The sequence below is a fragment of the Schistosoma haematobium genome, chromosome ZW (genome assembly GCF_000699445.3).
Source record: "Schistosoma haematobium chromosome ZW, whole genome shotgun sequence".
NCBI lineage: Eukaryota > Metazoa > Platyhelminthes > Trematoda > Strigeidida > Schistosomatidae > Schistosoma > Schistosoma haematobium.
Window position 1 is genome coordinate 63,022,057 of NC_067195.1, and position 27,434 is coordinate 63,049,490.

The 27,434-nt window shown below is 30.6% G+C and overlaps 1 protein-coding gene across 1 annotated transcript in view; it reads left to right on the plus strand.

Annotated features, from left to right (window-relative positions):
• Window positions 1–6,931: 6,931 nt before the first annotated feature.
• The window catches only part of ZFHX3 (Zinc finger homeobox protein 3), a gene marked incomplete at both ends in the record, with an annotated part of 60,522 nt that continues 40,019 nt past the window's right edge, over window positions 6,932–27,434 (plus strand). The window contains 3 exons of the mRNA XM_051218819.1: window positions 6,932–7,243; window positions 7,950–9,455; window positions 18,034–18,451. Coding sequence (XP_051072127.1) covers window positions 6,932–7,243; window positions 7,950–9,455; window positions 18,034–18,451 — 2,236 coding nt within the window. The remainder of the gene's footprint in view (window positions 7,244–7,949; window positions 9,456–18,033; window positions 18,452–27,434) is intronic.

The following is a 27,434-nucleotide window of genomic DNA, read 5'->3' on the forward strand; positions in this document are numbered from 1 at the left end:
TGAATTGATAAAAACAAAGATATATAAAGTTGTATGAGAAACAAAAGTGTAAAGAATAGGAATCACAAGAATTGTTTAAGAGTTTTTAGTCATAAAAACAAATATTTGAGTATGGTGAAATTAGCTAACGACATCATTCACAATTGATTGATCACTGGGTGGCGATCAATGTCATGCGTGTCTAGTCCTTATTAGTGCAGATCGAATGATATCAACCATATTGCAATGTGGCCACCAGTCTAGATGAATCAACACTGCATGCACTATTGTGAGACTAGATAACATCATTCCTTCAATTTTTTCTAGAAATACCTGTCTATTGAAGTGTTCAATAACAAGATCCACATAATGAAGAACACATTATTTTCAGCATTGGAAACTCTCCTAACTTAAATCTAAGAGGAAAAATATTAATATATAACTGAAACTAGTTGAAATTTTTATCACAGTAACTATATAACTTATAGAATAAGAGAATATACTTTCGAACTTCAAAAAGACTAACTATGAAGATAAATAAATATGATTTTGCACTTTAGTTATAATTTAAGTTGATTTTGAAATTCATTTAATATGAGCAAGATATTCCAGTAAGTAGTGATCCCTCAATTTGCATGAAATTTGTCATTACATGGGCGAACGCCTTAAAACACATTTTTACTAAGTTTCCGAAATGTTAAACTTAAACTAAAGGTGTTATTATCCGATGTATGATTCTGGAAACGATCACTGACTTGGTAAACATTAGTCAAACATTTTTCATACTACAATCCATTACAAAGTATCGAACAGTTAACACAATATAATTATAAAGACTATCTAAGTAACCTTTAGATTTTTATCCCCTTCACAAACAGCTCAAATTAGATATCCAAAGAGTTAAATTTATATATACACAGACTGACGGACAAATACTATGAATTTTTCAGGGTTCATGGCCGGTTTTTCTTCCTGAGAAGTAAACTTATTTTCGACACTCACTTACGCCTTTTACGCATCGTGGAGTATAGGCCACCGGCTAAAGGGATCTCCAAATAACTCTATCCTGCGCCTTCTTTTAAGTTGTTCCCGAGTGCTAAACATTCTTTTTATATCTCTTGTGATGCAGTTTCATAATCACCGTGAAGTGTGACCCATCCACCTCAAGCGTTTCTTCTTGATTTCCTCCTAATCTGGAAGCTGGTATGTCGGCTGCCACAGAAGATAACCGGTAATTATGTCCGGATCTAAAGCATCTTGCTTAGACTGCTATTTATAGATACTTGTAATTTCTGGCATAGTAACTAATGATAGGTGAGTGCGTATAACTTTCTCCCTGAATTGTTGAACAAGTCGCACGTTTAATCGCAACACTTGAAGAATTTCTTCCGGTCATCAACATTTCAAACCCATTAAGAATCTGTTCTCCTACATAATGTTCCTACGACCAGATTCTGATAGAAAGTCTTCTCAGCAAGAAGTTCATTTCTTGTTAATATACAGGTCGTAATAAATTCGGACATTTAAACTTATCGTAAAATTTAAAACATCTCATCTATTGAATTTCGATATAACCAGAAGTTACAGAGTATACGATTTTCAAAATTAAACCTTGAACTGAAAATATACTATTTTTCGTTTATATTCTTCAATGGTTAGACGAATTCTCTCTATTCTGTACTAATCTGAGCCATTAGAACAACGTTAAGTAATGATCAGCAGTAAATTAAGTACATGTTAGCACACTGAAAAGCAACGTTTAATAAAATAGAAATCCATGAGCTTAACAGAACACGTTCCAAAAAAACTACATCCCAGAAGATAATCAATAGTTTCACGGAACACCGTCTGGTAGAAGGTGGCCTTGAATTAGATAATAAAAAAGTACTTAAGGTAATCGGTCAGACGTACAGAATTATTTTATTTTACTCTGTCAACGACAACCAAAAGTACGAAATCCAACTACTTTATTTGGCGTTATTTGTTTGTCAACTTCAACTGCCCTATTAAAATAAGTAGGTTTTAGGACTTATCCTGTATTCTCTCTCCAATTTCTCAGTTCAAACCCATTCCTTTCAGTCAGTGTTGTAGGACTTTCCCGTTCAAATAAGCTATTATCAATACACAATTTGAAATTCAACCTCAGTGTAAATACTAATGTCCCTTTTTGTAGCCTTGTATCATGTTAAGCCATAAAACTGTCGACAGTATTCTAGAAATATTGTTCACTCATTTATCCTTCAAAAAACCTTAAAAGCTCATCGTTTAATTTGTGTTAAACTCCATACTGTCGCAATTACGTTAGTTTTTTTATTTGATATGATGTTTGTTTACCAACTAAATCATTACAAGTTAATGATTAGTTCCTAATCTCAAGAGTTAAAATGATAATAATAACCTTTTTCTCTTGTATATTTGCCCATTTTGTCTTGTATGTTGTTAAAATGCAACAATTTCAAAAAATTTGTTTCACATTGCAAATCTCATTTTTGTATTCCACTTAACCACTTTTTGATAAACCAGATACATGAAATAATCGATTAACCTTACTACTACGGAAAACGTCGGTGTGGGTAATTGGTGCACGCAATGGCGTGTTACCTCAAACAACACCGTATGTGGAGTTACCGGCAGACTAGGTTGAATATTCATACTTAGCCCCCAAATGCCTTAGTACGGCCGAGGGTGGGGAGAATTAGCTCTCCCCCTCGAAATGCTCTCACATGGTCATACGTATACAGCCACTTCCAGGGAAATCCTACTCATTGCATTCCCGCGACAAGGGTGTTGTTTACGAAATTGAGAGGAGAAAAAGCGAATATCCGGCGATTTAACCGGGTTGGTGGATATGGAAGATCCATCTAAGGGAGTTGGAAAACCCTGATTCCAAACCGATGGTGCACATGGGCACTAGGATCCTGAGGGAACAAATGGCGTATGAATCAATCGTTGGTCACCGGCTACCATGAGACTGCATCTCCCAACATCGCTCCACTGCCTTGTGGATCAGACCTTTACGTCAAAGGCTCCGGGTGTAGCCCTCTAAGAAAACCATCTGCTTCGGTCTGGGCACCCGGGTAGTATCAAAGCCCACATACAAATCATTTGATTTATATGGCGCATATGTATTCGGTGCCCCTTTGTACCAATATTTGTGTGTTCAAATAAAGAATAAATAAATAAAACAACCGAAAAATATCTAATATTTCAAATTTTATATCAAACTGGCATTTGATCACTTACCCTGTTGATTATTTAACTTGAGACTAGTTTTCTCACAGAAACTTTTAAAGTATTGATTTATATTGTATGATTGCGTTTAAAATAAAGTAAGTTTGTCCAAATGTTATTCATGAATAAAAGGGTAACTTAAATTTCATTTTATTGTGAATCACATATCAATGTTATACACTCCTGAAAGAGCAAATATCAGCTTGATTATTTACTTGTCATACTATGAATACATATGTAGCCATTGTTAGAGGTTATATATATGCCACCAATTGAATAACAGTATACATATTTCCAAATTTCTTTGATTAACTATTCATCAATATTATTCTAGGATGTCCGAAACTATTTTGCATTGTCATCATGAATTAATCTTAGCTAGACTACTTTTGAAAATCTGGAAGCACTGGGCGGCCATTTCATTCTAGTATTAAACTCCTCTATAGTGCGTATCCATAAGTTCGCACGTAAGAATCGAACTCAAGACCTTCCATCTTGAATGCGAACGCTTAATCTGTAGACTAATGAGCCGAAAACAGTTCACGACATTGCGTGACCATCTTCCATTTTTTCAGTGGGTGACTGCCTAACAATCTCAATGCGATTCAACAATCTCCACAACTTCACACTGAAAATTAAACTGCACTGTTCGGATATTTTTACTTCCTTAAACTTCTCATTTAAATTCAGGCAAAAATTTACCTAGGCACATAACCTTCTGATTTAAAAGTGGTGTTAGTGAAAATCATGATCAGCAGAGTGCGAAACTACTCTCTTTAGCTATCATAAATCTTTCAGTTCTCTTAAATAACTTGATTAAGTGAGACTACAAAGTGATGAATAAATTTTGAGATACATTTTACTTTAGTACTGAGTTTATCGCACTATGGACTGTCCATTCACACTAAGTAATATAAAACAACACATTGATCCTATCAAACAATATAACGTAAACGAAAATACCTTAATCATATAATTCACCATATGAGAAGAACATGTTATAATCGTTATGGTTTCAAGTCACTAATTTATTGATAATAACACGTTTGACATGAAAATTCAGTGACCACATTACGTTCATAAGGAATGTAGGCAATAATGCAAAGAAACAAGTGTCTGGGTTAAATAATTAAAACTAATCATCTGAAAATAGTAGTAATTACTGATTACCCTTCATTTTAGATAATTTTTAAAATATAATTTTCCAAAATGGCCTAAACTAAATATTTTCATTTAATTAACTATTATTATTACAGAGAATAATCGGAGTTGTGTTATAGCCCAGTTTTTTTTCTATTGTTGTTGAGCACAGAAAATCACCAATTATTATTCACAATAAAGAAATTCTTGTCCACGAACTCATTTATTTCAGTAAGATTTCTATATGAACTGGGAGATTATTTGAGTAATTTAATATTTTATATCAAATATGTAGAATATTTGTATTTTTTTTTAAAATCGACATACTATGACTGAAAACGTTCTACTTAATAAATATCAGCCCATAGTTTGTAATTTTCCTCTTTTTAACTGAGTTTAAAATGATCCACATAAATTGTTCATCATAACTATTTTATTTTAATAGTTGAGATCATGAGTCATTTGAAGTCAAACCACCATGGAAAACCTGGAAGCACTAGACAGCCGCCTCGTCCTATTGTGGGACTCCTCAGCGGTGCATATCCACGACCCCACCTCGCGAGATTCGAACCCAGGACCTATCAGTCTCGCGTTCGAACTCCTAACCTCTAGACCACTGAGCCGGTGTTAATGTCTACCTTCAACTAATCCATGAAAGTGAGCGACACATCCACCATTGTCATCTCACAACTGACCCGGTTGAACTTTATTTTTAGTAAACAAAAAAGAAATATATGGCTAATTGATTTGATCTTCAAAATTTGATTTCAATGAATTAGTCCTTTTTAAATATCCACTTTTTCCTCTCATGTATAAAAAAGATAATCTCATTATAAACTAGCCAATTATCACTTAATCTCAGTTAAGTGACATAATTAAAAATATTACCGAAAATCAACTTCATATGATTATTAATTCTCATCTAAATTGTGTTCTCTACTCAAAACCTTTTTTTAATTAAAAAAAGCATCATTAATTTTATTTAGTGTGGTAACATTCTTTATCTTTTATATGTTTTACTAAAATTAACCAATCTATTGTCTAAATGAAATCTGGTCTCAAATGAATGAATATTTTAATTTATTAAGTGTTATTAAATAAGTGAAGAAATACACAGAGGGAACACTTGTCTTTCTCATTTAAAAAGAAAAAGAACACTTTTCTCAGCCAGACATTTTATTATATGATTTCATCTTGTTCAAATCATCATAATACAGTAGATAGGATATTTAATTATTTTCAAAAATATTAGTGATAAGCACAAAACAGTAAAGAAGAAAAAGAAGAAAAAATGAGAAAAAAGAAAAAAAAGAAGGGCATCATGAAATAACAACTAAAACGAATTGATCATTTTAATTTGATTTATTTTAAATTACATTGTGATTTTCTTTTCTTTACTTTTCTCTCTTTTTTGTATTCAAAATCTATAAGTGGTCAGAAGTGACCATAAATTTCTAAAAAAAAGTTTTTTTCAGTAGGAAATAATTTTTTTTATTCAAACGTCATTTTAAAAAATTATCTATTTCTTGATAATTAAATAGGATTGAATGAAAATGGTACTTGAAAATAATGTATAAATGTAAATGTATTTTTTGAATTAGGTGCTTTTATCGGAAGTTGGTATTTATCTAAGTATTGAAATACAGATTAATCTTTGCTTTGATTCAAAAGTATAAGTCATGTCGTAGAAAGCTGAGATCTATAGAGATAACCAAATCAGTAATGAAGTAGTAACATATTACCAATATTGTGATAACAATCTTGTTGTAGTGAAAATTAATTGAGGTATTCTGATTATCTACATGAATCTTATAATGGGTGGCATAAAACCAAAAAGATATTTTCGTAGTTATATACTTTTGATGAGATAACTTTTATAAAGAAATGGTTATTGAATGTTTGTCAGGTTTGGTGATTCCCCAACCAGTGAAATAAATGTTGAAATTGATTAACAATCAATATAAATCACTCCAGTAAACTTCATATTAAACATACAACAATGATCTCTTTCTAGACTAAAAATATCCAAAGCTAACAAATTAAATTTACAACACATCTAAAGGTCTTCATATTCAACTGGAAAAAGGTTATATGCATATAATCATTAAGAAGTCAAGTCTCAGAACTACAAGCTGCTAATTAATCTTTGATTGTGATCATAAACCGATTGATGTTAGAACACCATTGAAAACTTGACAGCACTGGACGTTCGTTTCGTCCTATTGTAAGACCCCTCAGTGGTGCTCATACGCGATCCGGCTCGCGAGATAGACCGTTCAGTGCTTCTTGGTTTTCAATGGTGGTCTAACATCAATCGGTTCATGATCTCAATCAAAAACTTAATCATCTCCGTAACTCCATATCGATACAGCTAATTAATCATTTCCCTTACATCGAGTCACCAGCACTTAAAACTCCATTTATTACTAATTTCCTTATCTCACAACTGTTCATTTTTATAATAAACATTTTTCTATTCTTTTTTTATCAACAGAAATTGATTGAAATCATAGTGTATATTTCTACTGAACTAGTCTTAATAAATAACTATCTTAAACATTGAAACACGACTGTATAATCTATGAATAAAACATTTACAAAATTAGCATTTAGCAAACATTCAAATCCGTATTCTTCCTCTGGTCAACTAAAGTATTCATCTTCATTAACTATGCTTAAACAACAACAATCACAAACTAAAGAGTCTAACGGAGTATCAACTAATTCATGCCTTTATTGTGTTACAAAAACTGCACATCCAAGATTAGGACGAGGTGAAACTTATATTTGCGGTTATAAACCATATCGTTGTGAAATATGCAATTATTCTACTACAACAAAAGGAAATTTAGCGATACATCAACAATCGGATAAACATCTAAATAATCTTCAGGTAAGATTTCTTTAGTATGAAATAAAATTTCTTTACATTCGTTTTGTGTAGTTCACTTTATGACGTCAACGTTTATTCATTTCAGAAGAGGTTTTTGTAGATATTATAGTAATTTTAATAGTTAAGATCATGAGTTAATTGAAGCTAGACCAACATGGAAAACCTGGAAGCACTGGAAGGCCATTTCGTTCTCAGCAGTATGTCGCTCAATTTTATGGATTAGTTGAAGTTAGACATTAACACCGTTGGATGCCGGCTCAGTGATCTAGAGGCTAAACGCTAGCGCGCGAAACCGATAGGTCCTGAATTCGAATCTTGCGAGGCGGGATCGTGGATGTGCACTGATGAGGAGTTCTAAGATCGGGCGAAATAGCCACCCAGTGCTTTCAGGTTCTCCATGGTGGTCTAACTTCAATTGACTCATGATCTCAATTATTAACGTTTGTCCATTTATTTATGATGACCTTAATATTACGATTCAGTAGTCGCCACGTTGTGTTATGATAATAGAATGTTTTGGAGGTAAAGTAGTTGTCTATTACTTTGTAGCTTTAACAATATTTCAGACCTATCTCAAAAAAACTATCGATTTCCTAGGTATATTTTTCCGTTATTCACACATCATAACTAGAAAATTTTCAATCGTATGCACATGTTTTTTAAACGTTCGTTTATAGTTTTTTATTTGCTGTATTTTTAATTGTAGGAGCACGAACAAACGATGTCTCAAACAATATTCAACACAGCTGATACAAGAAGTAATCATAGTGAAAGTCCTGATTGCACTCGGCATCAACAAAATAATCTGCATCAAAATCTTGCCCATCTAAATTCAGCCAGTAAAAAATCAAATTCATCATGTGATTTGAACATTTTAACTGCACAGTCATTGTCTGAAAGACGAACAGTATCATCGTTGCAACAAAATATGAAACTAAATCAAAAAACTGTTGAATTTCTTCAGCAAAAAAATGAGAATGAAAAAGTCATAGATAATATAAATATAAATAAAGCCATTACAAATTTTCATGAACTAGGTTTAGCTAATGGTGAAGATAGAATGCATCAACCTAGCTATTCTTCATATTCATCTTCTGTTATTGATTCGTCCTCTTTTTGTTATGATCATCCATTGAAAACATTCATACCTCTAACATCATCTCATGATAATCTACTATGTAATCTTACTGAAACAGCAAATCATCCATTAGCATGCCAAGTATGTTGTACATTTACAACGGATAATTTAGATGTCTTGATTGAACATGTCGAACGGAATCGTGTACCGTTTGACTTAGACTATGTTACGAATTTAATAACTTTACATACAAATGGTTTTTGGTTCTGTAAACTATGCTCTTATAAAAGTCCTTTAAAAGCTAATTTCCAATTACATTGTAAAACAGAAAAACATGCGCAAAGATTAAGTTTTCTTGTACATGTTTGCGAAGGTGGTTTATGGAATCAGTCACGCATTCTGTCAACTTTAAATATTTGTGAGAATAAAATATTAGATATCAGTAACAACAATAATATACAATGTTCAATTACAAAAGGACCGAATTATAATATATCATCATTGAATATAACGACTAATCTTACTACTCATAATAATAACAGTAGTAATGTAGGTAACAATAGCAGTAATTGCAATAATGTCAAAAACAATTTCACTTTAACATCATCAATACAGTTGTACTGTATAGCCTGTGATTTATTTACAACTTCAGTGCATAAATTCCGATTACATTGTCAAACACTTAGTCACATCGGAGCTGTGAAGATATTTACACATTTAGTCAATCGACGCAATTATCTATGGAATATCTTAGCTTCTTTAAGTTTGTTCTATGTTGATTTTTTGAAGTCTCTTATAGATGAAAATGATAATGATGACAAGACCAATAATACACATACAGACTCTTCCCTAAACAGTATGAATAATTTGAAATATCAAACAAAGTTCAATAAGATTTTATTACAATTATCGTCAATCCTTACAAACTTACAAGTTGTTTATGTATGTCATAAAAATTATTTACCGTTCATACCATCATTGACAAATTGTTCATCCCCTTCATCTAGTAGTCCCAATATTAATTTAATGTCATCTGACAAATCATCTCAACAACCTATCACTCGTTTTAAGTCACTAACAAGTGCTTTAAATCATTGGCATGTTAGTGAACACCAAAGATCAATCGCCAAACAAGTATGTTAAATATTATAGAAAGTTTAATCATTATCAGTTCTTGTTGTAACTTAGTGATTATTCTCTCTTTAAATATGTTTTATCAGTTACTTGTGTATTTTATAAGATACATTTTATTCGAGATGATTCTTTGAGTTATTTCCATTTTCTTATATGATAATCAAGTATACTGTGAAATATTGTCTAAACTGTCAGACACCATATTCATATACCTAAGTTAGCGTCAAACAATTGCCAGAAGACCACTTCCTTTGCCAACACGTTCAGTCATCAGTTATCATTCATGCACACATACATACATGTACACTTACTTGCTGACCTACCTGCCTATCTTTTTAATTAATTAGTTGGTTACCTATACGTGTTGCATTTCGTGGAGCATAGAACGCCGATCATGGATCTCAGTCAGATTTGTTATGGGCTCTCCTTTCCAGTTATTTTCAAATGCCATTCATCCTTCTAATATCTGCCCCAAATTCCCATATATATATATATATATATATATATATATATATATATTCCAGACTTAATAAAGGTCCTAACTAATCGTTCTAGAGTGATTTACTTGGATGACACCATTGTAGATGAACTGATTAATATTCGTAACCTACTTTGTAGGAATGGATACCCAACGAAATTTATCAACAAACACTAAAAAGAGATGAAAATAATAACAAAGGTACCTATCGTTCCGATGAAAGTTCTGTTCTCAAAATTACAATTCCCAAATGGTGCTGCCAAGGAAATTGTAACTCACAGGTTAAGAAAGGAGGTACAGAAAACATTTAATGCAGCCAGACTGAACGTCGTTTTCTACACACACACACACACACACATACACACAATAAGAACCGTTAATAAAGGTAGATTGCCTGAATTCACCACATCCTCATGTACTCACCAATTCAATTGCTCCTGTGGAGCCCGTTACATAGGGTGTACAATTAGGCAAGTCCACCATCGCACAACAGAATACCATCCTTCTTGGTTGAGCAGAGAACAGCTAAGAGTGATTAAGAGTTCTATTCTCGCTCACTTGATAGACACAGGCCATGAAGGAAAACTGCATAAAGCTTTTAAGGTTATCCACCATATTCCATCAAATTTGCCCCTTAGTATACGAGTTCGACTTTCGCACACTGTTGAAGCCATTGGAATCCCTGTTTAAAAGCCAAACCTATGCATCCAAAATAGGTTTGTACAAGTACTCTCTCTACCTTGACATCGGTATAGAATTGAGTTTGTGGCAGAATTTTGATGAAACCTTCTTCTTCAGAAATATTTGAACTAATATCTATTTTCTTCTATTTTTTGTATTTTACCTATTTTCAACATTCGTCCCTTGATTCTTATATAACTACTATAATACTCACCTCTCATCAAAATACTTTATTAGTTCCTTTTTCTTATATATTTTGCAACGTACCAAATGCTTGATTTTTAAATAATTACCTTGATTATTGTAATCCCCTTTCTTCCAATTACTCAATGTTATTTTATAATCAACACGTCATTATATAATTATTGCATAACAAAACTACTCAATGAGTATTATATCATTATTGTAAACCATACATGTTTATGTTAGTGTAGAGCCATGATAAAAAACTAATTGAAAAGAAATTTCTTCACTCGATTCGTCCCTTTTTTACCAAATGTCGATATGAGAATTTTCACCAGACATATTAGACTAAAACGTTTGAGTGTTCAAAATACAATTAACTTGGAAATTGTTTTATACCATTTTAACTACTGTTGTACCATAAAATGATAGTCTCAGAAACTTTTGTATGAATTAGCATTAGTTGATTTGATGTTCACTTTAATAAAGACTTCAAATTGTATTTTTTTTAAAGTATATTTAGCTTTGGAACTTGATCATATCATTTTATTAATGTCAAATACCATTCATATGTAGAGTAAATCATGTCAATATATGAAAACATGCATATTAATAGATAAACACATAAATGAATATACAGTAGCTAAAAATATGGAAATATCGACATATTATTCTTTCTTACGTGAAGATATCCTTTGACCCAAGACTAATAAATGATTACAAATTCATGATACTCAAACAGTGACCATTTGACGACATTTAACCGTTGGGAACTGGTAACAATACAGATTCTTACAAACATGGCTTTAAGAAGTCTAAAAAAATGATTATATCCATATTGGTAGTAGTAATAATAATATAAATGTGGTAAAATGGATCAAAAATAAATCCTAAAGTATTCAAATGTTTATTAAATCATTCAAGAAATTTTTAGCTCATTTAATTCATCGACACATATTAGTATAGGACTAATTAAAACCCTATCGAATAAAACATTCAAACCTACGGGTTATTATTCTAAATACAAATCTAAGTACTTACAGTAAATCAGAACGTTGACATCTTTGCAAAACTCAAAGGTAATTCAGGATAATCTACAAAATATTTCTAGATTAGAATTTCTTCATCATTAAGTTCGTCAGTATATTGCATAATATAAACTGGCATAAATTGTGATTACGTAAATCTCCTCCAAATGCTTTCAACAGTTCAGAATCTGGTTCTATTCTGTTTGATGCTATTTAGCACAAAACAAAAACAATGAAAAATGAATGAGAACGAATCCCAAGGACTCATATCAAAATATCTTAGATCAGTTTCTGTGAAGTGAGATTTATCTACTTCCAATAACATGTAACATCATCAGTTTGGTGGAACTCTGATTTCTGTATCATCGTGTTGCACATGAGTTAACGTTTGCAATATTTAAATGGGTATTTTGTTGATATTTGCTCACGTTAAGTTCAGCTTTCGTTATGGACTAATTTCAGATCAAGAACTTCTAAATGATATGGAACCCTAGAGAGTTGTTATACCCTATTCTAAACATCATTATCGTGATGATCTATAAGGGCTCTAGATTCATCCTCACGTGTGATTGTGGGGATGCAACACAGAAAAGTCTTAAATGAGAATCAAAAATAACTGTTCAATGCTTACTGGTCTCTAATAGTATCTCTAAGTGACGACACTTTTCATAGCATCTCTGTCGCCTTTGCACATCAAGCTTCGTTAGTCAGAGTGATTCCGTAGGAAAATATAGATATTAAACTATGAAAATTATTAGCTGGGTTCGAGTCCCAGAGTGAACATCAACTCTGAGATGCAGGTACATCCAGCTGACGAGTCCCAAACAGAACGAAACGCGCGTCCTGGATTCCACTGTTAGCCACTATCAATCATTGTTTACAAAAAGCCTGTGAATTAAGGCAATATCGAGGCATACGCACAGTATGCACATATACCAATAACAGACTGATCAATTGCAGTCTTAAACCTCAATGGGAAGATAGAAGCTAAACAATAATAAGTAAATTATTAGCTTTGGTTCGAAAATATGTCTACTGACTACGAAATTCAAAATTCTGTGAGAGCGAAATTTATTACACATTAGTCACTGAAATAATGAAAAATACTCATTACTCGGTCCTAGACACTTGATGTAAATATTTGTTTATTTTTAGAACTATAAATGCCGATTAAAAATTCGTTGTCCAAATGATCAGCACTTGTAAATTGCAAACTGCCACGTCTTCATTGACTAATTAATAGTAGCTTCTTAGAACTACGCATGTAACACATTCAACTATGTACAGATTGTCTGGATATTATAGTACACTACAAGTAAAGAAATTAGTATAAACTGACCACACATGATAGAGAATTAGCATTCTTATTTTTTAGTAACTATAACTGAAAAGTCATAAAAGCTTGTTATAAGCTCTACTTAAGCGATCAATCATTTGGATTGTTTTTGCAAAATAATTTCCACTGTAATACCTGTCTTTAGAATCCCTATATCCTAAAAGTCTCAACTATTCTACTGAGTAATAGTCATGTGTTCATAGAAAAGTTAATCATATTTTAATATAAACAAACTCAAACTTGGTCTATTAAAATGTTAACAAAACGGTTAAATAATGACTAATTTCAGGTATTATAGAACAGTTGCATATCTTTCGGCTTCGAGCTAATAATTCAATAACCGATGTTATTCTTACCTATAATCTGAGCTTTTTTGATACTCCTAGCTATTGCGAGTAATTTTTTAACCTTACATTAGTAACTTAGATGGATTTTAAACATCGAGAGATCTAATACTCTTGTCAACATAACTTTGAATGAGTTTTGAGTATAACTTACTGCATAATTGTCGAATACAAGTAATGGTATAATAATATATTTAGATAATGGTTAACCAAGTAATTTACGAATCATTTCTCATCCAAATCTGGGCTTTCCAGTTGAAAGAACTTACATCTCAGTGTTAGTGTTCTCACAATGTGCTACAGTGAGGTATTCACTAAAGATAGGAATATACAAGCGAAGGCTGATCAGTATTTAATTCAGAATAATGACTACAGGATAACATGAACCCTAATGAATAAAAAAAATCCTTTCCATAACTACTTTTACAATATCAATTTTAACCCCTCATTCACTTAATAAAATTTTAAACTAGTAAACATTGAAATAGGAAAATATTTAAACAAGAATTATGTAATACGACTTTCAGTGTTCAAGCAGTAATTTCATTGGTTCTTCAATCATGCACAAGCAAACAGTTCAGAATATTGTCAATGGAATCAACTTGGAAGATATAATACACAAGATATTTCACAAACTTCAGTCAACAGTGAAAGTTCGTGAACTTTCTGATACACATAAATAAACTCATCTATGAACCATACTGGAACTAAAAATAAAACTTGGGGGATAAATTTTTCCAATTATCCATTAATTGAATAAATTTTAAATCCTGTGTAAAACAAAAATGTTTTTCACATATGATCGTTCGATGAATAACACTGGCAAATGATATCGTCCTTATTATGTACATTGAATTCTTATCCTTGACTCCATTTCTTAGTCCATATGTGCTGTAATTCGTCCACCATTATTACAGATGTTCTTTACCTCGCATTTTAAATAAAGTTATTGGTAGTTTTATATCGCGTACTAGCTTCAACTGGACAGTCATCAGATACCCACTCAGTTATTTTGATGCAAAGCCTTCGCAGTGTGTCCTGATGGTTCTAAATTTTGTCCCTGATAGGGTCACAGATCCCCGCTGCTGATGAGCTTCATACTAGGACTAAAGAACTGTCCAGTGCCTGTTTTTGTCGTCAAACAAAGTCATTCCGTAATATAAAACTACAGATCCAGCAATTTCCATAAATCTGATAATAACAACAGCTTCTTAAATATCTACTGAAAAACTAATTGATTATATTCTGAATAAATTTTAATCGGAATCAAATTAAACCGAGTAAATTTACAATCGATAGTTCAGTCAACAAAAGAAACAGTATTCACTTGATGCTGTTTACTTGTATCTTCCCATTGTTATTTAGGACTGCAATTGATTAGTCTCATGCAGACTGCCTTGGACCACAAGCTCTATTGACAAAGATGAATAGTGGCTAGCAATGGAATCCAGGACGCACATTTCGTCCTACTTGGGACTCGTCAGTTGAACGAAACGCTCGTCCAGGATTCCACAGCTAACCACTATCCATCCTTTTGTTATTCACTAGTTTGACAAAATTGGAAATCACTTAAATCCCCTTAAATTGATTAGTTATAATATAATAACCATAGTGTTCACTCATTGTTTCTTAGTGAAATTTTTTCAAACCACTATTTCTATATTTATATTTACATATATTTACTACCGTTCAATAAACACATAAAAATTACTAGTTAATTCAGCTATATATAGATAACAGTAATGATAATAATCCTATGATTTGACCATTTCGAATTGGATAACAAATAGTAAGCAACCTATAAATTATCTTAATCTTTTTTATCTTTTATAGGATAGTTTTTGAAAAGTAAAATTATCCACAATTATAAATGAAAATCTTTCAATAGTTGTATACATGTGTATTGATTGTTGACTTAAAATAACCTCGGAAAAATGTTTACATTAATTTCTATGGCGAAAGAAAAAAGAAAATAAGGAATTAAAATAATAATTTTAGTATTTATCTAATAAATAGAGTCGTTAAAAAAATATTTATTTTAGAAAACTTTTGAAATAAATATAAATGTTAAAAGTAAAATGTTTAGTTGTGTGATGATGATGATGGATCTGTGAACATGTAAATTATCACACGATATTACTGATTAATAAAATAGTTTTTATATTCTATTTAACATGAAATGGTTAGAAGTAATCAGTGGAAAACTCTGTCAAGAAGATGTATGTGTAAAGCTAACAGAATCCATACACTCTAAGATTTCAAAAACATCGATTTTTGATTTACACCATGTTATATATATATATATATATATAGTATCTGAGTGCACAGATAATTTTCTCGAATTGGATCAGTCATCAACTATCTTGAATGTAAATCTGAGTTTGTAGTAAAGCGCTGGAAGTCAACAGTTGTAAACCATCCATGTAATCTTCAAGCTGTTCATTGATCCACTTGAAAAGAGTAATTTTCTTTAACGAGTTGTTTTTAGGAACCTTTTAAAATTTTATGGATATCTTAAGAGTTTAGCTCAAGGTTAACCAAAAATTATTGTACTTCATTGTGCGCATTTATTGGACCGACCACATATACAATAAGTGATTGTGAGATAACAATCACTTACATATCGTATATGGATTGTTATATATTACTACACACTATACTGCTTTGTACAAATACTCGAAGAATAAAACTACTTAAATAATAACTACTTTTGATTATATAAAATAATGTTGTCCAAATGTCGCATTTAAATTTTGTAAAATGGTTTGTAAGTGAAATAATAAGGTTTTCACTATTAAATTCATTTAACAGAAAAATATTTAAATTAAATTCGTAAATCTGTGGTTTGTAAAATGATAACAAATTCTATCATTTCACATTCACAACATCAAAGAGATTAACACTGCCTCAGTCTCACGTATTTCGGTATTGTAATCCCAATTGTTAGTTGGGAAAAAACTGTTAATCCAAGATTTATACTATCATCCACCAACAATATGGAAAAATTACTTCTCCAATGATTTGAACTAGTGTCGTAATCTGAGACGTTATCATTGAAATATTACATAATTTACTCTTGCGACGATGATTCTTGATGTTATCAATCTTTCTAACTTATAGACGCTAAGCAGTGAAATAGATTTTTGAACATAAAATAATGATAACACGGAAGGTCTTAAATGTTATCACAGTTACCGCAAACTCACACATCCATGGAGTTCAGTATTGTGAAACTACTTCCCAATGTTCAATTAATAACCATTCGAAAAACTAGTTGTATAATTTGAAGACAAAACTCAATATCACTTAAGTCTGTTAGAAACTCAAAAGGTTAAATAACATTTAAAAGTAACTCATTCTTTTTAATATGATGCTAAGTATTAAGTGACCTATGACATTGCCTCGTCAGATTAGCAATTAATTTTAACTGGTTGAAGATAGTCACCATAAAATTCTAGACTCAGTTTTTTGTGCTATTTGGTATTTCTCAGCAAGGCATATCTATAATTCTAAGGGAATTGATACTCTTCAGTGAATTTAACATCGTATAAATGAGCTGTCTAAAATGAATCTGTAAGAGTGAGATATTGAAAGAAATTTACCATTACCTACTTACCCAATCCTTTCAAGAACCATATAATTCATTTAAATGAGTAGTTTAATCCTGAGAAATATAAAGTTGGTATACTGTGTAACATCAACAGTTGAGATCATGAGTCACGTGAAGCTAGATCACCATGAAAAATCTGTAAGCACTAGACGGCCGTTTCGTCCTATTGTGGGACGCCTCAGCAGTGCGCATCCACGACCCCACCTCGCGGGATCCGAACCCAGGACCTATCAGTCTCGCGCCAGGCGCTTAACCAACTTGACCACTGAACCGGCATCCATCAGTGTTAATGTTTAACTTCAACTAATCTACGAAATTGAGCGACACATCCACCATTGTCATCAGTGAATTACTATCTCACAACTGACCCGGTCGGACTTCACTGGTTACAGCTTCTAACTAGAACTCCAGGATATACCTCTTAAAGCCAGTCACTAGTGAGCATATGTTAATTAGTATGAGAAGGGGTTTTATGAAGATTGTAGTAATTGCAACCATTGAGATCATGAGTCAATTGAAGCTAGACCACCATGGAAAACCTGGAAGCACTGTACGGTTGATAGGTCCTGGGTTCGAATCTCGCGAGGTGGGGTCGTGGATGCGCACTGCTGAGGCGTCCTACAATAGGACGAAACGGCCGTCCAGTTCTTCCAGGTTTTCCATGGTGGTCTAGCTTCAACTGACTCATGATCTCAACTGTTGAAATTACTACATTCTCCACAAAACCCCTTCTGTTACTATGTAACAATTGTAGAGTATGATAAAATGATTTGTTTGCAAAGATTATTTTCACTTGAAACCAATTACAATCTTCTTCTAAACAATGTTATTCTTATTCATAAATGGTCATCTTAATTATATAATACTAATGTTTAAAATAATGAACAAAAACTATTTTTTTTATTTTTATTATTACAGCAATTATTTACAGACCATGAAAATGTATCCCAATATAATCAAATTAATGATTCTAATTATTATTCAAATGAAATATTTGATATACATTGGCAATTAAATGATATTGAAGGGAATATTGAAGAATTACCAACAACAATTATTAAAATCTTAATACCAATCATTAATGAATCAATAAATAAACAATCAATGAATTCTAATGAATATAATACATTAATCAATAATTCTATTATTAATGATATTGAATTAATAAATTCAAGACAAATGTCTAATTATAATATAAAGAATACAATGAATAATATGAAAGAGAATGAAGAAAATAATTGTAATAATGAATTAATATATGATAAGATGAAAATAATTGATTTATCTTATGAACAAGATTCAAATAATAAAACTGATCAACAATATGAAATGATTGGTAAGTTGATCAGAAATGAAATAATGAATTTAACTTTTTTTTTTTAATATTATTGCCAATTCAATTTTATTTAATTTAAATAGATCTATATATATGATATAGTTTTTTAGGTTGATGAAGCTCCACTCGGTAAAGTCCATAGACTTAGTTAGATTAAAATCATCTTTCTGAGGCTCAAGAGCCCACTACATAGACGTAGTAAGTAAAGTCTACATGCATACCGGTAACATATAAGTTTTAACCCATTCATTCTTTGGGATGCACACAAGTATACTTACTCTATGAGCAAATAAACGTTACACGAAAACTGATAATTTACAGGTTTTCACTCATACATCTTATGACATATATATATATATATATACATATATATATATATATATATATATATATATATATATATATATATATATATATAGGTATACTCACTCACCTGCCTGATAGATAGTATCATTTCGCTTACCAACAAATGTAAACTGTACTAACAGTTACATTTACGTCAATAAGAAGTGAGGAAGTATCACTGTTGAGAATATCAAATCACTAACAGTTTCAATTTCAAACTTATTACAATATCCAACATTAATCAATCAAAAAAATCAGTAGAATAATTAAAAATAAAAATTATGAGTATTGAACATTAAGAATTGAATAAAATTAATCAGAAAGTAATCTCTGTGAATTTAGAGAAATCACGTTAATCAGCTACTACTTAAATAGGAAATGCTTCTGGTAAGTACATTTCAACTAAATATATTTCAACGAATTGTACATATATATTTTTTTCCCTTGTTATAACATGGAATACCACTTATATATAATATTTAGCCTCATAAAGAACTCAATTAATCAAAAATACAACAGTTCGATGATTCACTGTTGTTTACAGCCCCAGATTATTTTGTTGTTTGTATTTAGTCATTTAAAGTGTAAAGTTACTTTACATTTGTCTCAACTATTACATAACATGAGTACACAATAAAACGATAAATGAAGAGTTTTAAAAAATAAATATTTGAATGAATATATGTTGATGGTTGAGAATTAAATAGACAGCTATCAATATTTTGTCTTGATTAATATAAAACCAAGCTACAATGCTCAATAACTGTTTGATGAATATCTAGTTATAGATTAAATGAAAGCCTAGAATTTCGTGTAGAAACAAAATAAAAAAGATAACTATAATTATGATTATCACTCATTGGTTGTCAATCTAATAGTATAAAATATGTGCTTATTAAATGTAAGATAAATCTCAAATTAGATAACTACCATAATACTTCTAAGGAAAATAAAAGTTTATTTAACAAATATTCAATTCGAAACGGTAGTCCAGTGCTTCCAGGTTTTCCATAGTGGTCTAGCTTCCACTGACTCATGATTTTAACTATTGAAATTAAAATAAGATAAAAAGCCACTTTTAATTGTCAAATTGCTATTCAGTTGTTGTTTGTTTTGTTTTTTTAAAATAAACATTAAACTTTTATTATGGAGCTTTGTGTCTCAAACAAAAGAAAGATTAAATTAACATAATATAATTAAAAAGTAAATCATCATTACGTTTAAAATAATAAATCTATGATGAATTTGAACAATTTATAGAAATCTTTTACACAATTTAAAAATAGATTTCTTTATGAACTTATCTAAACTAGAAAATTATTTTATTGAAATCATGAAATGATCAGTGTTAGACTACCATTTAAAATTTGGAAGTATTGAACGTCTTCAAAAGTAAGTATTCACTATCCCTCACAGGGGGACTCAAACCTATGACCTTCGGTATCGTACAACCATTTAACCCATAAACCATTGAACTTAAATCCAATAGCATGAATGTCTAATTTTCAACTAATTCATGATATTGCATGACTAATTTCTTCAACCACATACTGAATAATTATTTAAATACTTTATATAGAATCGGGCTTAGTGTATTAAATTTTAATATGATCAACATTGATACCACTATGTCAAAATCAATTCATTCATATATGTTTTTTTTCAATTTGAGTTCATATATATTATAACATGTTGTTTATCAAGTGTTGTTAATGAATTCTACCTTTAAATATCGAAACACAACTGCATGAAAGAAGAATATTCTTTTCAATAATTTCTTATCATGTCCTCTACAATTATTTTTAATCCAAATTAATAATCTATAAAATTGACCAGTTTTAAGGTAGAGTACATCATTTAAAATGATGGAGAAGATTGGTAGCTCAGGTGGATGACTTTGATGAGATTTTGTTCTCTAAGATAGATAGTTTAGTCGTGGAACTTTCATCGTTCTTTTGAACGACATCATCAACACAAACGTCTACTTCATGTTCAGGATTAATAATTTGAATTTATAATTGTAGAACCTGATGAGAACTTATTGAAATGAATATTTTTCATTCATATAATTGTAGAATGGGAATTTTTCAGACTCGAAATATTAGTTAATTGATGCTTGAGGTTCCAGATCTCTTGAAGATTATTACTAACTATTATTTATTTCGTATTAAATAAGATGTAACATGTTTGCAAATATTTTTTTATTACTTCAGGATTTCTCTTTTTATAATTATTTCATCATTTTAGAAGAATTTAATATACATTAGTCCTTAAAATGAATTTCTTTAGATGTTTTCATTTTATTTAGTTGAAAATAACCAATATGAACTTTGACACAGACATTGACCTAAATATTTTCAAAATTGTTAAATTCTCTTTTTCTTCCGAATTTCAGCCTCTTTTAACTAATTTGCTTTTCTATCTTGTCCTGAGTTTCTTATTCAATTTTATCTTTATTTTCTTCTTATATTTTGACTTTATATAACTCAGCAATTTTTGCCATTTAAAAAAAAAAATTTTTTGTCTATCTTTCAGTTCACTGTCCATGTCCATATATGTGTGTTGATAAGTGAGTGGATACTCTGTCCCAATTTGTAATTAGAAAATAATTAAAAAGGAAAGAAAAGAAAACCTAGACGATCGACACTTTATTAAATTGCAGTGCTAATTGCATTGCCTAATATAATGATTTAATTTAATAAAAGAAAAAAAACAGTTGACGAAAAGAAGAGAACATTAGTTGCAATTAACGTGTAAGTGTATCAATAAGAGAATAGAAGTATAAATAGTTCCACAGCTTTAGGGACATACATAAATAGAAAGAGGGAAGGAGAGAGAGAAAGGAATACTTCTTACTGTGGAGAAAAATAAGACTTTGGATAGAAAGGTAAATAGTTTTTAAATATCAGCAATACGTGTAGATTCACCTGAAGCTATACAATAAAGAAAACTGTATAAACTTAAGAGACTGGTTATTTAATTATCAATTAATTCCGAAGTAATTAATTTGAAAAAAATTATTTACTGTAAGCACACTTTAGATTTGAGAAGTAAACGAGAGGAAAACAATTAGTGCGGTGTTATACATATAAATTGTAGGCCATTTATGTAAAGAATCTTTCTTGTTTGCTTTTTCAGTATTTTTCTTTCTTTTTAACTGGTTTATATCCCAAGATGAATGTTTCTCTACTTCACAATGGTTGTTTTCCTTTATATGCGTTTCAATAGTTTGTGCACACATACGTACATACATATCTCACTCTCCTCGAATCTTGCTATTAAATTTTCTGTTATGATTGTCAATGTCTTAATTGTAATTATGTCTTCTTCTTTGGGATAAAAAAATTATTGCTGTAATTGGAATAATTATCATAGCAATGACCAATAAATTTGGATGAGTAGACAAAATTAAACTATTTGTTTTATCTATGTAGTTTATCCAATACTTTCTATGCATATCGCTATGAATGAAATTTCAAAACTAGACAGAGATTGACTCCTCTAAGGATTTCAGCTCATTGTTTTTAATTATTACCTTTATTATTATGAGACTGAATTTTAATGACAGAGATTTTTTTGAATTCAGTATTACCATTCGTTAGCATAATCAATATTAACTTGAACTTGTTCCATTCACAGTTCATAGTTTATCACTGGAATGTGATTAATTCCATAGCAAATGTAAGTTAACACTAAATTGCAGATTGTTATTGTTTATAACATCTTTGGATTATTTAAAAACTTTTTTGAATGTTGGAAGTGTTCAAAACTTTCGATTCACTTCATTCGAACACTAGCCAAAGGGTTAGTTTGTCAGATAATTATGTAATAATGATTATGTAAATAATTTCTCAGTTAATCCTAATAATAATGATCATAGGGAATGACTGTTCATCTGTCCATAATTCGAAATAGTATTTTAGATGATGGAATATATATATGAATAAGGAAAGGATTAATTGTTGTGGTACTTAAAACAATTGCTTACTTAATTTTTGTTAATTCATATGATGATATATTAAAGATTAAGTACAATAACTAATAAAATATTACAAAGTTCCATTACTTATTCAAGTATTGAATAGATAATTGAAAGAGCTATTTCTTAATTAGGATTAGTGAGATTATTCACTTTAAATCACTGGCTACCAGTATAACAGTCTAAACCTGATGCACTTACTACAATGCTTTCAGGTCCCAGGTTCACTTATTGACGTGATCATGAACACACACTCATAAGGTATTCCATACTAGAACAGTGCAATTCTTCAATGTCTCCTAGTTTTCAGTGGTTATTTAGATGAAGCTAGTGGTATAAATAACCTTCAAATAGTTTCGAATTTTTCGATTATCAATTCTAATATATTACAATTTTTACAATTCATTTATATAATAGTTATAAACTTAATAACTACAGATATTCAATACTGGGATAAATAGTATTAAATGGATCTTGACCATTGGTTAGAACATTTTATGTATACTTTTAGTAATATTACATTAGATTAGTTCATTACGACAGCGCTAAACTACTACAGTTCAAAACTCATATAAAGTAACTTTTCATTGAAGTACAAATATGAGATATAATTTCGTTATGCATATGAATTTTCAATAAAATCCAATTATTTTCTAAGCCCTAGACTGTGAGTGAAGTTTACAATAGCAAGTGTTGAAAAAGATCGTCACAAACTAATTGTATGTATCTTATTCTGAGAATATATATATTATTAATTAGTGAATAAAAAGTAATCAATTGATGAGATATTAAATCTTCATCGACTGAGATGGTTGGGCCAAGTGTTACGTATGCCTGAACACCAATTACCACGTCGTGCAATGCCGAGTAGTGTTGGGAATGGTTGGAAGAAAGTTGGGGGCTGCCAAACCAAAACGTGGCATCAATGCTTAAAGTCACTAACTTCTAGTCTGAGCCATGTTGGTAGGTGCAGACTATTTGGTTGGGGTCGGCGTGACTGTCGTAACCAATGGTTGGAGACTCTTGGTGACATGGCCCAGAATCGATCACAATGGCGTAGGTGTATACACTCTCTGGCTTCCATTAAACTATGAGATTAAAATTGCTTTTTATCTTTCGTTCTACAAAATAATTCTTTTTTTCTGTATTATATCCTTATACACAATCTTTCTTTTATATATTACTACCATTGAAGTAACTACTTCTATGAATCCGGTGTTCATCTTGCTGTGCCAATGCGGTATGGCAACTTGGATCGATGCATATATGTACCTGGTCCTATGTTGTAGCTGACTGACTGAATAAAATATACATACATTTAGATTTGATGTTTGTTAGCAGTTAACATTATAGATAAATATGTACTCTTCCTGTTGATAAAACCATATATTTCTTATGATTAAAGAAAAGCGTATAACCTAAAAGCGGAAGAAATTACCTCCTTTCTGTCTTAATTTCATCATAACCCAAGTGTATTGTCAATTTTTCAAAGATAAAAATTAAAAAACAGGAGTAAAATCATCTCTAACTACTCATCAATTTTCAAAATAAGATTATCAATGACTGATGGATTAGTTAAGCGCCATCTTGTGGAATTTTCGAAGATTTTTTTAGACATTGTATATAAGACCTCTAGATATAATTCTTAAAATTTGACTGTTATGTTCTTTTTTTTATATAATTTGATGTAAATTATGATTCTTAATTGAACAAACAGTAGTCAGAACGGTTCTGCTAAGAACTTGCAAAGTTATGAATTCATTTTCGTTTTTATATTAGACAATGATGATGAGGATTTACATGAAATCTAAGCAAGCCATCGGTAAAGGGTATCATGTACTCATATTACTTGACAAATAAATAATCATAAAGTAAATAAAATCATAGATATTATTTCATTAGAAGTATAAATTCTTTGTTCCAAGATATCAAGTTATTGAATTATACAATTAGTAAATTTCGACTTCAATGTACATTATTCAATAATATTGTAATTGTCTTTACAGAACAAGTTTCAACCACAGTTCAATACTCAGTTTTGATGTATATTGAACTATATATCATTATTTGTTCATTTTTTATACTGTACGATGGAAAGTATTTGTAAGCAAAATGTATACGTCTAATTTTTGTTGTGTTCTTTCGCTTGAGCTGAACCATTAAATTAAACATTTCAGAAAACACACATTTAGTTGAAATTGTCCAAAACAACAATGAAAGCTTTAAAGTCAAGCAATTCGGTTTAGAGAATGTAATATTATCATAATACTGTTGAAAAGTTGATTGTAGGACATCAGTTCTCACATATTTGTTATCAGTTACGTAATTTATTTCACAAAAAATAAATACTTACTTACGCCTCTTATTCCCAATGGAGCATAAGCCACCGACCAGCATTCTCCAACCCACTCTATCCTGGGCCTTATTTTCTAGTTCCTTCCAATTCTTGTTCATTTTTCTCATGTCTATCTCCATTTCTCGGCGTAATGTGTTCTTTGGTCTTCCTCTTTTCCTTTGACCTTCAGGATTCCATGTGAGGGCTTGTCTTGTGACGCAGTTGGGTGCCTTCCTCAATGTGTGTCCTATCCACTTCCAGCGCTTCTTCCTGATTTCTTCCTCCACTGGGATCTGGTTTGTTCTCTCCTACAGTAGGTTGTTGCTAATAGTGTCCAGCCAACGGATCCGAAGTATTTTGCGTAGACAATTGTTAATAAACACCTGTATTTTCTGGATGATGGCTTTCATAGCTCTCCAAGTTTCCGCCCCATACAGTAGAACTGTGTTGATATTTGTGTTGAAAATTGTGACTTTGGTGTTGGTTGACAGTTGTTTTAAGTTCCAGATGTTCTTCAACTGTAAATATACTGCTCTTGCTTTGCCGATCCGCGCTTTCATATCTGCATCAGATCCATCATGTTCATCGATGATGCTGCCCAAATATGTAAAGGTTTTTACATCTTCCAAATCTTCTCTGTCGATTGTGATTGGATTGGTACATGCTGTGTTGCATCGGAGAATCTTGCTTTTCCCTTTGTGTATGTGAATAATAATTAATTATTTAGAACTCTATAAAGTAAGATTTCACATATACGAATATTTGAAAATAATATTACAATCATGCAAATATCTTTCTACTTAAATTTTCTCCCCCTTTCTATTCAGTTCTGTTTAAATAAATTGGTTAATCACACCACTTTTTTTCTTAAAATTTATCATTGATAATACATTTAAAATTTTAATATTATCGTTCAATTATCAATCAGAGTCATTTTATATGTTATCAGTCAATCGTCATTATTATTAATAGATATATATATTTGTTTATTTCAAATGCATAACCTGTCATCACTACAGCACACCCCCTTTCTTTAAAAATCATCAATGTGTCATAATCAATTTAAGGGAGGGTGTTTTTTGCATAAACTATGCGGTCAAAATGGGATATATTTGATATATATATATTTAATAAAACCAAAGTAACGCTGTTTATTTCTTAATGCATCCCAAAACTTTTATTTTTTTTTACATACAACTGTTTACTGAACCTGTCAAGAAAGATTTAAATGAATAGATATTGGATTTTTTAAAAATAGTTTTCTTTAATCACTAATATGAATAACCAGGAAGAAAACGATGAAGTTGACGATGACAGCTATAATAAATTACGCCTCTCCCTTCGTGGATAAAATTTAATAGAAATAAATGCATAGGTATATAAGTTGATGAACGATTATCACCGTCATTAATAATAATAACAATAATAATAATAATAGGGCAAAATATAGACGTTGAAGGAAAACTTTTTACATAAAAACGAAAATGAAAGGATATATGTACTTGATTAGTTTACATTAAAAATATGTTGGTAGACAAATAAAGAATAATATAAGATACACGTTTATCAAACAGATCAAAGATTTCATTTATAGAAAATAACCACAATCAGTATAAAAGATAAAATAAAATGAAGTATAATGATCAAAATCATCATTAATAATTGAAACATTGAAAAGTGTACATTTCAAATATTAAACTATCAATCACGAATTTCTTTTTTAAAATAGATTTGCACCTTTATTTTATCATATATAAAATATTTGTAATTATTTACGATGTTTTTATGGTTTAAGGATAGAAAACTGTTGGATATGCATTTCTTAGATGAATGATTTATTAGTTCAACTTTTAATATTTGGAAATAAAGAGTAAGAAGCAATTTCAATGTTGTACTGGGACAGTACGTGTATATAGATTAAGCCATTTTATGAAGTGTATCCTAATGTTTGAGGTTAAGCTTTGCTTACTTAATCCTGCTATCCACCATAGGGCATAAGCCACCGATTACAGAGAAAATAAACAATTATTATCAGTATGGAGATTTGTGGAGATAGTATTTTCGCGATTGAATCCAAGAGTCGACTTTAGCTAGTTCAGCGCTTCCAGGTTTTTAATAGTGTTCTAGCTTAGATCGACTCGTTGATTCAACTGTGAGAATATATAACTACTAGCCATTATTTTAAAGATAGTTATGTATTACGAAGCTTTTGTTTTGTTAAATCTGTTTAATGATTGGGGCAAGAATTAAAATTTGATAGATATATTTAATGTAAGTAGAATAAATATTTTAAAGAGACTTTGGTCAATAAAAAGCTCAAGTTA